Below are 13,677 nucleotides of genomic sequence, written 5' to 3'. Positions count from 1 at the left end.
TTCCTTCATGAAGCATTTTTGTCATATTTGTTTATTTCTCTGTGAGGGGTTTGTGCCTTATGAAGCTACTTATATCCCCTTTTCCAGAAGCGTCAACCCCTGCCTCTGTCCCCACAGAACTATCCTCTGCACAGCAGCGAAGTCAACGGCTTCCACTCAGCCCCCACCACCTACAACCACGCACCCGCCGCCATCAACGGAGAAGGCATCATGGGTGAGGGGAACCTTTTTTTTAAAATGAACTTATCACGCAAGTATCTTGGTAGCGTCTGTCTCATGGTCATTTGATTGTTTTTTTTTCTTTTCTATAAAAAACAAATAAACCGGTCATCTGACTCACATTATTTATTTTGTCTCTGCAGCCAGCCGAGGCACCACAGCTGGCAGTTCAGGAGATGAAATTGGGAAGGCTCTTGCCTCAGTGAGTTTCTGTTTGTTATTGGTTTTTCTAAATTAGTGCTGGGCAATGGAACAATTACAGTCATTTTGTTTTATTTCCTCTGGAGTGAAAATATGTGATGTTGGGTGGTGTGTGTTTGTGAAGGAAGAACAAATAAGTGCAAATTTAACTAAGAATGATGACGTTGACAAAAATGTTCTGTAAGTGGTTTAGCATGATTTTGGTTGTTCATTCAAAACAGATGAAACATGCTGAAGACACATGTCAATAAGGACAAAACAGTGAAATTCAAGGACCTACTAATTGCTTTATTGTATTATATGTATTGTGTTTTGTATATCTGTTAATACAAGGGCTGCATTATTAATTATTTTAATTGTTGATTACTCTGTCAGTTACTTTCTTGATTAATTGATTAGTTGTTAGGTCTATAAAATGTCAAAAACAAAATATCCACCAGTGTTTCCCAAAGCCCAAGATGATTAGTTGTTTAATTATTTTCTCCAATGGTCGTTTTGTCTATAAAATGTATTATTTTAATATTATTATTATGTAATTTTGGTTGATAATAACCTACTTAGTTATTTCTTATTTCATTTGCCGTAACTCTTTGTTACTCTATTATTTTCTTGATTAATCAATTAGTTGTTTGGTCTGTAAAATGTCAGAAAATGGTAAAAAATTAAATAGTTGATTCATTTAATAGTTTACAACTAATAGATTAATCGTTGCAGCTCTAGTGAATACGTAATCAGTTTTAAAGTGTATAAGCAATTCTCAAGTCCAATATTTTGCAGATATACCACAAAAAAAACACATTTGCCCAACAAAGTAGTATTTATTCTAATAAAATAATTATTGGTTCATAATTACCAACTTTCTTATTTAATTTGCCGTAACTATTTGATTCTTCTAGTAAACGTTTTATGACATGGCGTTTGACTGATTCAAGATAAATATTTGTATGATTTAGAAAACATTGTAGAAAAAAATCTATTGTCGTGACACATTGCCCAGCACCAGTTCACTATTGCAGCTAAAATCAATAACGTTGGGGTGTTTTGATCAATTCTTTCAGATTTACCCGTCGGACCACAACAGTAATAACTTCTCCTCAGCTCCATCTACTCCTGGATCTCCTCAGGCCATCGCAGGTACAGTTGGATTCTCACATATAGATCATATGAGCATCAAACTGTTACTACTTATATAAAAAAAAATAACATTTTATGGTTTTAATGTTTTGTCGAGGCACTTATAGGCATTTAATCTCCAATCAACCCGTGATGTGTTGTCTTTAACACCAATAAAAAGAAATCTGCATTTCATAAAAACATCATTTAGTCTTTTTAAAAAGACCTCGTCTTCATTTTACCTGCATCATTTAGGTGTTTTGATATAAGATTCATGTCAACACAGCTGAGTAAATTTTGCCAATCAGAAGGTTGGTAAACTGAGTTCAGGTGTTTTTTTATCCTGTGCTTTATTCTCACACATGCAACCTCAAATTTGGATAATATTTCAATTTCAGCCACAGAATACCTACATCAGTCCAATTGATTTAACGTGTTCAGTTTGATTGCAAGCTTGTTTTTGGCACACAAAAAAATGAATCAGTTGAAATTGTTGGAGCAAAAATGATCCTCTGCATGTTTAATGTTCTTCAGCACAGAAATGTGTCTGCAGCTCCATCTGCTGTAAAGTAAAGAATTAGCACTATACACTATCCCAATATTTCTCTCTGCAGGAGCTCAGTCTCAGTGGCAAAGACCAACCTCACCCAACTATGAAGGGCCGCCACACACACTGGTATGTCAAAACATTTCTCTGCTACATCCAAGTTAATTTGAAACAAGATGTTGCCTGAATATATTCTTATATTTGTATCAGGGCTGTCAATTGATCAAAATATTTAATCGCGATTAATTGCATGATTGTCCATAGTTAATCGCACATTTTTTATCTGTTCAAAATGTACCTTAAAGGGAGATTTGTCAAGTATTTAATACTCTTATCAACATCGGAGTGGACAAATATGCTTGCTCTATGCAAATATATGTATATATTTATTATTGTAAATCAATTAACAACACAAAACAATGAAAAATATTGTCCGGAAACCCTCACAGGTACTGCATTTAGCATAAAAAATATGCTCAAATCATAACATGGCAAACTGAAGCCCAACAGGCAACAACAGCTGTCGGTGTGTCAGTGTGCTGACTTGACTATGACTTGGCTCCAAAACTGCATGTCTGTAAAGGGGAGACTCGTGGGTACCCATAGAACCCATTTTCATTTACATATCTTGAGGTCAGAGGTCAAGGGACCCCTTTTGAAAATGTCCATGCCAGTTTTTCCTCAACAAAATTTTGCGCAAGTTTAGAGCGTTACTTAGCCTCCTTTGCGACAAGCTACTATGACATAGTTAGTACCAACAGATTCCTTAAGTTTTCTAGTTTCATATGAATAATATATAATTATAAAATATATATATATATATAATAATAAATTAGTGGCGTTAAAATGATTTTGCGTTAATGCGTTATTATTGCGTTAACTTTGACAGCCCTAATTTGTAAGTTTTTACTTTTATTCTGTTTTGTCATCACATTGATATCTGAGTGCACGCTCGTTGTGTTTTATATAGCAGAGTAAAATGGAGGACCGTTTGGAGGAGGCCATCCATGTACTGCGTAGCCATGCTGTGGGTCAGGGCTTAGAGGGCGCCCCCGACATGCACAGCCTGCTGTCCTCCTTACAAAACGGCCTCGGGGGCCTCTCTCCAGCTTTCCCAAATGCAAGCCTCGCCCTCAGCAACAGACATCCTGCTATGGTGAGTCACCTACTCGCCTCAAATTTGTGTTTCATTCATGTTTGAAAAAGACATGGACTTCTGATGGTGCAACATGAAGCAAACAGGTGTTCATTTGTGTTTGTGGTTAATTTTTATCATGTACAAAATATCAACACTTCAGAATTTACTCAGCAAGTTTGTTTTCATGCTGACATAATGGAGATTGAAAATGTGTCAGCCATTCAGCCATTGATAAAGAAACTGTCAGTATCAAGGTTGAAGTAACTATATATTGTTTGTAACATGGCCTACTAGAACCATAACATGGACAATACACTTTGATTTATTGATTGACAGGGTACCTTGATTTTATGTTGTATTTCTTTGTTCCACATGAAATTAGTTTTCTGTTCTAATTAGCAAGAAAATTTGAGGAACAGGATCAAAAAATGTCAAATGTATATTTGTGCCATCTGCTGGCCAAAAGTAAAATCACAAGCAATTAGGAGTAAATAGTATTTTTATGCATCTTGAGTTAAAAAACATTGGTTTCACAAAAGATGTTGGCAAACAACATGTATAACATTTTTCATTTTCATAAAGTAAACTTTTTCTCCCATACAGTTGTGGACATGTCAAGCAGGAGTGGGCGATATATCGAATATACTTCATGTATTGCAGCTTGTTGTACGTGGGATGTAGTAAATGACATCGCCAACATCGAATATAAATTGTAATTTTTTTGCTTTTTTTAAACTCGCTTTAGCGTTTCAAAAAAGGCATTACCGCTTTTAACAATCGCCACCGTCTCTGAACATATGAGATATACTGGTTTTGAACTACTTGTGGGAAAGAATGAACATGTAAGAGTCTGGATAAAAAGCTCTGTTTTTGCTGTCTACTTTTCTCTTTACAGCGTGCCACTTATTTCTCTGACTCAATAATTTATCGGTTATAGGTCTGATATATATACATATCGCGATATAGCCTAAAAATATAGAGATATCATTTATAAACCATATCGCCCAGCCCTAATGTCAAGTTATTTTTTTCTCTGTATCTACTCTTAAAGTTGGACCAACGCATTTTGTTTTGGGGAACCTTTGCAGCCTGCTTTCTAGGGGTGTAGTTGTGATATGTCTTTCTGTGAGAGGTTCACATCATGGTTCTCCACCTTCATCAGCAGGGAGGGAAACACGAGGAGCCCACAGGCCTTCCTCCCAGCAGCACTCTTCTGCACGGTCATCACGCATCCGGACCCACACCGCCAGTTGGCCAACCAGAAGGCTTTACCAGTAAGTCCAATTAGATATCTTGTCACTTACAGTAGAGCATGTCAAGTGTTGTTCAGTGAAACTAAATAACAGTCTTGAAAACAAACATTTCGTTTTGTGGCAATTAGGGCCGTCAAAAATGACTTTCGAATATTCGTTCTTAAATAACACATAGGTTTGAACTATTCAAATATCTAATTATGCGCATTATGTCCATGACACCGTGTGCTAATTGGCCATGAGCGACGCAGCGCTGAACTTTTGTTTGTCGCCCTGTTCCAATTTCTTCCTGTCGCTTGCTTTGAAAGCGCCGCAACGGACGAGGAACGACTTATTCGTGAAGTTGAAATGAGGAGTTATGATACCTCCTCTTTTAACTACAAATACTTAAATAAGGTGGCAGTTGTCTAGAGGGAGATCGCCTGAAAGTTTCCTACTTGCTGTATGTCATTTCCAGTAAATATCACAATATAAAGCATATGTTTTCTGTTTAAAAAGTGCAAACGTCGGTAGATAGCAAGTACTACTCACCCATCTAAGTGATTACGTCTCCAGTCTGACCTCGAGCGCACAGCTGATGGTTTGTTTACGTGACGCAGCGTAATGCTTGCTGTTAGGACCGTTAGGACACGGTGTCACTCTTTCTGCGGCCGGGTTCTCTGCCATCATTATGGTTGTTGTTGAATTATTCCTCGTTCAGCTTGACTTAACGTTACATTTCATTTTCAATCAATGAAAGTGACATTGTGTGAATCCCGTCATGTGGTGCATTCAGTGTGCACCAGTCAGACAGCCACGGTAGTGCTTTTTTTTCTCCCCACAATTGAATATTAATTTTCATATTTGAATATCTGTTTTATTTGTTTTTATTTTACTTTTCGAATATACGTATATTCAAATTTATATTTGTTGACAGCCCTAATGTCAATGCTAGTGTACATACACAATGATACGCAGTTGAGAATTCTTCAGTGATCTCTGCTTAACTTCATTAGCTTTTCTCGTTCATCTGTTGTATTACATCCCCTCCTTAAAGAGGTTTCAGTACTTTGGAACATCCTAACATCTTTGCGTTTGTCCCCAGGTCTCCCTGGATTGGCCCGCTCCTCGCACTCCTCCAGCAGCTCAGACATCAAAAGAGAAGATAAAGAGGACGACGAAAACTCATCTGCAGACAAATCCGACGACGAAAAGAAGGACGCCAAGGCAGCACGCCAACGACGGTAAGGTCGTCCTTACTCTGTCTTCTAGTCTTTGTACTCTGGATTTACAAACCTGGCACTTGAATTTAACGGCATGAAAAACTTATTTTCCAGAAAGAAGGAGATTGTCTTGACACAATTATTGAAGTGTGAAAATAAAAAGGAACCTATTTGAAATTGGAAATATCTGCTACAAGGTTCCACATGTCAGCTGTTAAATTAGACAATGTAATTCATCTTAGTCATCTCCTCTGTCCTGTGTTCCCCACTGATTGCCCCGACATATGTTAGGTATTTAACAATGTTGAAATCCCCCTTCCCTTCATGTCACGTTTTCAGAAAGGAGGCGTTGACCCTCCAGATGCTCTCTAGCCTTTCAGACCAGAAAGATGAGTAAGTTTCTCTGATATAGAGGGTCGATTTCTTGTGCTTTTGACATCACTCAAAGCACATGTTCATGAAATCTGACTTTTGATTGGCTGAACCGTTGTAGTAAAACTTTATGACATTCTGAACTTTACTATCCATCACTGGCTTTCAATATTTCTGTATTCATGCTGCAAAGACATTATGAGATTTGAAGTTGAAATGGAAATGTATTAGGCAAAAACATTTACCCCTAACAAAACAATACAATAGGAAGCCGTACAACACAACAGAGATTATTTTTGATGAACCAAAAGGTGCCGGAAGTTACAGCTCATTATGCCTTCCCTTCTTAAAAGTACATCATTTGTTGTTTTGACGTTTAAACACAATGCAAACACAGTGTAGTATACTTGCATAACATAATACTGTATAACCAACTACGGTAAGTCGTTTTAAAATCTATTAACTAAGCTTGACTGTCCGGAATTAACATTGGAGATATCAACAACGGCATTTTGACTAGTCATAATTACATTGTGACTAGTCAGAATTTGTATTCAAGACATCTATAACGTCATTCTGACTAGTCAAAACGACAGAGATATCTGTAAACTCAGTTTTGACTGTCCCAAATAACAGTTATAGATATCTCAAACGCCATTATGACTAGTCAGAATTGTTGTGCATCACGTTGCTCGAGCAAGGCTTCCCATTGGATGTTGGCTGAACAAAGCACTTGTTAGCTTTTGCTGTTGTTGATATGATAGAAAATGGATGAAATAGAATGAGCTTCTTCAGCAAGGAAGTGATTGAAAAAGGAAAACGAGAGCTTCGTTCACTAGAGTTGTGGTAGAAATTTACAGCATATTGTAAATTTATTGTGTCTCCAGACACACTTGATAAAACCATAAGGTTACAGTGCAGTGCCATAGTATGCAACATCATTTCGCTATAGTCAAAACTCTAATTCAAGATATCTGTAATTACATTTTTGACTAGGCAGAATGAAAGTTAAAGATATCTCCAAATGAGATATATCTCTAATGAAAATGTATTTCAAGATATCTATAACTTATAATAATAGATATCTACAGTTAAATTATGATTAACCCTAATTCCAGTTTGACATACGTCATTTTGACTAGTTAAAATGTAATTTAAGATATCTAAAAAGGACAATGTAGATATATTCAATTGAGGGGAATAACAGATATCTTGAATTAGAGTTTTACGAGGCAAAAGACGCTGTAATGAATATCCGGTCTAGCTAATAGATGTTAAAACGGCTCGCCATACTTTTGTGGAACAGCTATTTTGATCATGTGAAGTGGGAGATGCTGCTTTTTGATAATGTTTTTCCAGTATTATCTTTTATATAGTTTGCATTTAACTTCTCACATGTCTTATTTTTTAGTGCATCCATTCAGTACAAAGCTTAGCTGTGGGTGTACAGTCCCTGCTCTTAATGCTAAACTTAAAGTAACATGAACACACTATGTGTGTGATGGTATGTCTTGACCTTTTTTTTTGTTTCTGCCCGTGGCCTCATCATTTCATCTCTATTTGTAAGCAGTCTGGACGACGAAGAAGATGACGAGGACCTTCCCCCCGAGGTGAAGCTGGAGCGCGAGAAGGAACGGCGAGTGGCTAACAATGCCCGCGAGCGTCTCAGAGTACGGGACATCAACGAGGCATTTAAGGAGCTTGGGAGGATGTGCCAGCTGCACCTAAGCCACGACAAACCTCAGACCAAACTTCTCATCCTGCACCAAGCCGTCAATGTCATCCTCAATTTAGAACAGCAAGTCAGAGGTCAGTCTGCCAGCAGCGCACCGTGGATGGGAAGCACAGTTATGTTTACCTCCTGTTAAAATATACAGTTATTCTTTTATACTGAGTAATCCTGTTTCCGTTTTCCCTTTTCTCTGTCAGAGCGTAACCTTAACCCCAAGGCAGCATGTTTAAAACGCCGTGAGGAGGAGAAGGTGTCCGGGGTGGTGGGTGAAGCAGCCATGCAGCTCTCAGGAGGCCATCCTAGTATGGGAGGAGATGGCCACAACCCAGTTGGCCACATGTAACACCAGGTAGGCCTTGAATTGATTTTTTAAGACTTAACCCTGAGTATGTTGTAGGTATTGTTTTGAACCTCAGTTACATTAAAGTTATAATCCTTAAGACTTCAGTCCTGGCTGATTTGGCAACACCCATGGTTACTGGTATGGTTCAAGACTACAGGTCCCAGAATTCTTTGGGCAGCAAACACTGGATGTGGTCAGAAATACAACTAGAGTAACCAAACAAACTGTCATAGTTTTAATAAAAAAAGAAAGTCAATAACTGGTCTTTTTCCATCATGCCACGTGCAATTGCAATCTAATTTAACCCTTTAAAAATGGAGCGAGGTCGCTGTTTGCACAATCCTGTTTAAATCGATGTAAAATAAAAAACCATAATAGCTAGAGCGTTCATCCTATTTGCAGCCAAATATGCATAGTTCAAATAACTTATGGAGTGTTAACAAATATTTTGTTCATGGGTCTACATTTAGAAGTATTTTGGATCAATATGTTTTGTGTGTTTATCAAGTTACATTTATTTTTGTCAATTTTTTTAATTATTATGGTTTATTGACTTATATACCTTTTTAGCTTAGATTGTATAGATTATAGAGATATGAAGAATTTGAAGATACTCCAAGCAATGACCTCACAAAAATACCAATGTAGGCATTGGCGGACCTTTTCTATTGCAGAGTTCAGAGGGTCAATGGTGGACATGCTGCATGTAGTTATCCACACAACAACAGGACACAATAAAGTTTGCTACCTTTAGGGCTGCAACTAACGATTACTTTCATTATCGATCAATCTGCCGATTTATTCTTAATTGTTTGGTCTATAAAATGTCAGAAAATAATGAAGAATGTTCATCCCAGTTTCTCAAAGTCCAAGGTGATGTCTTAAAATGTCTTGTTTTGTCAATTCAAAACCCAAAGATATTCAGTTTAATGTGATATAGAACACAGAAAAGCAGGAAATCTCCATATTTGAGAGGCTTAAAACAGCATTTTCTGCCATTTTCCCATGAAAAATGACTATCATTTACTTTATTATCAAAATAGTAGGCGATTTATTTTCTGTCCATCAACTAATCGTCGCAGCTTTAGTTACTTTGATGAGGAGATGGAGGTATGCGGCCTGTCACCTGCAGCTCTTCCTGAAATATCCAAAACTAATCCTTTATTGCAAAATGCAGAAACAACAGTTGTCTTGTTTTGTAGATTGTCTTTTTGATAGCTGATCGCTCCCTGCCTGTGGCTGCTTCACAATTAATGCCACTCCGTGTTTCACCAGTTTAATACTTTTTAATGTTAAGTAGCGGAAGTACAACATGTTTGGTTTGCAAGAGCAGGAATTCCCCTTGAATCCCTCATGCGTGTGAGGGCAACTTGAATCCAGCATGGGACGGCAGAATCTGCCACAAACAATGAAAACATAATTGCTAGATGTAAATGTCACTGAGTGGCTATTGCTGGACCATAAATGAGGTTTGATTTTGGGAAAATCTTAAGGATTTTAACTTAAAACACAAATTACACTAGTTTGTTGGAGTCATTGGGCTCTGTATTATCCTCTATATCTTGTTAAAGTCTTTATTATACAGCAATACGACAACATAATGTTTTTGGTCCTTCCTTTTTTGCAGATCTGGTGGTGTTTCCTTGGCTGTCAGAGGATGTGGCCTTAACAGATTTCTTCCACCCATTATTCTCAGTGTGTGTGTGTATATATGGACATGTCTGTGTATTGTCCGTTCAAGTTTCAAGATGCACATTCACACACTCGTACACACATGCATACTGCCAAAACTGACACAGCCTGTTTGTCGCACTCCCAACCATGACTACAAGCTCAAATGTGAAGAACTTTTTTTAGTTTTGCTTTGTTTTATACATGTAAAAAAAAAAGATTCTTCTTCTTCTTGGTTTCCACAAGATGATGGAACACCGGAGTACTTTTTGTCCTGCCACAAATTGGGACTCCACACACTGCCGAGAGGTGCTCTTGTGAAAGAAAGGAGACCTAAACAAACACAAATTGAATCAAGGATTTGTGCCTAATTGTTACATGTTTTCTATTTGACATTTAAGCAAATTGCTTTACATGTGAGGAACATTTATTGTGAGGGATTGCTTATGTGTATGAGCAATTATTTTTAATGTATGTCATTCCCAGCGTGATGGTACAGTCTTACATATGTTATGTAACCAAGCCCATAGTTGAAGTTGAATTGTCTAAATTCAGTGACCTTTCCTTGATCTTATCAGCAAGTGTTTGGGGGGAAGGTCACAACGGAAAGGTCAAAGTTTTGACAGTTCAAAAGCAGCTTATGAAAGACGTGAACTCTGACCTAGAGGCAGTCTCTGACTGATGCCCGGTCTCGTCCCACGAGGCATCTGGAGACTTGGAGAAGACTCCTTCCTTGAAGATTATGAATTATCCAAGTGGTAGAGTCTGTCAACTACAAACCCGTTCTTCCTATTTGTTGACCACAAATTCTAGTGTTAACTCAGTAATCCCGTGTCATAAGTTCAGGTTTTTGTACTGCTTAATGTACTAAAGCATACTTGGACAAGACAAAGCACAGTTGTAAAGGTTTAGGCTGAAAGTTAAGTGTCGTCCTTGTTGTGCATTTCAGTCCCCGAAAGTCTAAAAGCCATTTGAGACGCTTGCTAAGTGATCAGCACCACTTAGTGCTCTTACTTACCTAAAATGGTTTACTGACAATGCCAGCACACTTAACAGCTCCCCTTAATTGATGTTCTGTAAAAGACAAAAAAATCTGGGTTCCTTTTTTTGATGAAGGGATCTCATCAGTCCGCGGTTGTTTGAAGCAGACAAGCCTTTGTGTAACGGAGGCTTTCCTTTTTCCTAAACGAGCATTCCCACTGAATTACAGCCCCTCACCTTCCTCCTGAGTAAGTTTGTTCTCACGTTTCTTACCGAGCGAAGTGTGACGTGTAAATTCACTTCATACATTACTCTGATATGTTTCATTTTTCAAAAATTAAATATATATAAAAATATATATTTTTTGTTAGTCTATACATTGTAGATTTTTTACATAAATGGCAATATTAGTTTGAAGTTTAGAGTGTATTGTAGATGAGCTGAATAAGGGGGATATTTGACATTTAAATGAAATTGTTCAAAAAAATTAATTCAAAATTGAACGGGGATGGCAGAGGAAAAAGGGTCGACAGATGATAAATGAAAAAGCGTTTGGTGTAATTCCAGTTTTAGTTGTAAGGCGTATCATCAGCTACCCAGATGAATTTTTTCTTTCCATTTGGGGGTTTTGTGGACAGAGTTTTGTGCCACGGTCCTGTTGAAGTCTTCAGCAGCGAGGCACTGAGGAAAAATGTGGGAAGATTTTTGTCTCCAACAGTAATTATGCAAACTGGTTTTTGAATGTAGCTACCATACAAATGTGGATCACCTTCATTTTTCAAAGTTGTGTTCCTGGGTTTTTTGTCAGTACTAGTTTTCATTTCACCTTTTTTCTAATGTTTGCCCTCAAACAAGTGGCTCTCAGTGTGCAGCTCACTTTCTAGTAGCCCTGCACATTTATTATTGGAGGCAGACGTCCGTATTTGGGTGTAAGGTAAAAGGATAATATGGAGAACAAAAACAGTGTTATTGTGATGTTATTTCCCATGTCATGTCATGTTGTGAATGGTTTTTACCAACATGTAATCACAAATGGGAGGTAGAGCATTTTGTGTGTTTAATTTCTACAAAAAGAGATGAAGAAAAAGACCTATACAAATCAATAGTGTGGCCTTTTCATTCTCAAGACTTAAGATGACATGATGGGAGAGTGATACCTTATCAGTGCCTGAACTTGTATTTTTTCATTTAAGACAGTTTTTATTTTGTGAACCATATCATTTCATTTATCATGGAGATTAAAGAGGTACTTGTTCATTCCCCCACCCTCCCTTCTCCTAATGCTTTTTTCAATTTTCAGGAAGAAGTTTAAATGGTATAAAGAGATTTTCTTTCAGTGTATCTAGTTAAATAAATAAATGTTACGTAGATCTTGTTTAGTTTTTATTCCCTTTTTTTCTAATTATTCAACTGGATTATATTGTCCAAACTGCTGTTTTAGTTGAGGTCATGGGTCCAGGTCATGAGTTTTTCTTTCTGTCCGCCCTATATTGCAAATATCACTTGACATTACAGGGTTCAAGACATGCTGCTTTTGGCTCTGATTGTCTGCTTTTGATGCACATTAACATGTTTCAGTGTATGTGTTGCTTCAATTTCAATGTAGGGAGTGAGTTTTAATTTTCCGTCGTAGCTGGAACCTCTAATGACTTGGAGCATTTTAAAATTTCTGTATATCAGAGTGCAAGCCCTTTGCTGCAGTGACTTTCAGTATATTTTAGTCTCCAGTGACTATTCTCACCTCTGACCTTTCACTCTTCCAGCTCTTTTGACGCCGTTGACAGTGACTCTTTGCGAGAAGTTCTAATCACTTCTTTCAAAAAGTTGTATTTGAAGTTTTTTCTTTTTATTATTACAAGATCAATAATTGTACTGAATATTTGTTCCAGGGGAGGGGGGAATCTGACTTGATGTCATTTAGTATTCTGTGAGCATCCCATTAGCCTACAAGCTACAAATTATTTGTTTGGGGGGGGAACCTTATTTCTTTAAACACGAGTCTTGACAGTTTGAAATCTGCAGAAAAAGCAAGCCGACCACTGCAGGAGCACATGATGTCAACAGAAAAATCACAATATTATGATGGAAAAATGTTAAGTTGACGGGCTTGAACTTGTTTTGGTATAAGAAAGCAGTAATAAAACACTTGCTTTCAACAGTTTTGTCATATCTTTGTTGAGACTAAAAAGGGGGAGACTATTGAGTGTTGAATACATTCGCAGGTACAGAGCCTGACATCTTGGGAGTGAGGACGCTGTTGACTCCTGCAGGGTCCTCAGAGTGCCTCACTCTATATCTCTCTCTCTCTCTCGCTCTCTCTCTCTTTTTTTATATATATATATATATATATATAAATATATATAGTTGAGAACTGTCCTGTATATAACAGTAATGTAGCAATAAATGTGCCATTTTTAATAACAGATTATACCTTTTCCAATGTCTGGCTTTTGAATATTGTATACATAAAAAGGAAAATAAAGGAAAACATTGTAATAAAGGGTTTATTGTAGTTCGGAAAATGAATTTGTTCATATTTGCCACTGTTCAATAACCGGTTAGGGAGCAAATGCTTTTTTATGGCAGCTTCATGATTATGCAACCACATTAAATTCAAGATACCAGTTAATATATGTTGTTTTCATAAAGTCAACATGCACAGGGCTGGATTATTAGTTATAACTACATGGTTGCCTAAGATAGAGCACATAAATATTTAAAACAACTGTGTTGTAAACAGAGACCTTTGAAATGGTGGCCTGAAATGACCCGTAGTGATGTGTTGGTCGCGAACGAGCCGGTTCATTGAGCCGGCTCTTTTAAGTGAACGATAAGAGCCGGCTCCCGTCCGAGAGCCGTTTTTTTCTTTTTCTTTTTTCTTTAATTAATTCAAGGCAGAATGATA

General features: G+C 37.3%; 1 protein-coding gene across 11 annotated transcripts in view; it reads left to right on the top strand.

The window, feature by feature from the left end:
• tcf3b (transcription factor 3b) overlaps positions 1-13,275 on the top strand; it is a 45,247-nt gene extending 31,972 nt beyond the window's left edge. For 4 of the 11 annotated variants that reach the window (XM_037769629.1, XM_037769622.1, XM_037769619.1 and 1 more), the window contains 11 exons: positions 88-214; positions 363-421; positions 1,479-1,554; positions 2,148-2,209; positions 3,051-3,236; positions 4,381-4,492; positions 5,556-5,694; positions 6,013-6,066; positions 7,613-7,854; positions 7,975-8,126; positions 9,748-13,275. In XM_037769629.1, the coding sequence (XP_037625557.1) occupies positions 88-214; positions 363-421; positions 1,479-1,554; positions 2,148-2,209; positions 3,051-3,236; positions 4,381-4,492; positions 5,556-5,694; positions 6,013-6,066; positions 7,613-7,854; positions 7,975-8,120 (1,203 nt within the window). In that variant the 3' untranslated portion in view covers positions 8,121-8,126; positions 9,748-13,275. The remainder of the gene's footprint in view (positions 1-87; positions 215-362; positions 422-1,478; positions 1,555-2,147; positions 2,210-3,050; positions 3,237-4,380; positions 4,493-5,555; positions 5,695-6,012; positions 6,067-7,612; positions 7,855-7,974; positions 8,127-9,747) is intronic. The other 7 variants (XM_037769625.1, XM_037769624.1, XM_037769630.1 and 4 more) reach the window with 6 other exon arrangements.
• Positions 13,276-13,677: the final 402 nt, after the last annotated feature.

Source organism: Sebastes umbrosus, chromosome 5, assembly GCF_015220745.1.
Source record: "Sebastes umbrosus isolate fSebUmb1 chromosome 5, fSebUmb1.pri, whole genome shotgun sequence".
Classification (NCBI taxonomy): Eukaryota; Metazoa; Chordata; class Actinopteri; order Perciformes; family Sebastidae; genus Sebastes; species Sebastes umbrosus.
This window is presented reverse-complemented; position numbering and strand designations above follow the sequence as displayed.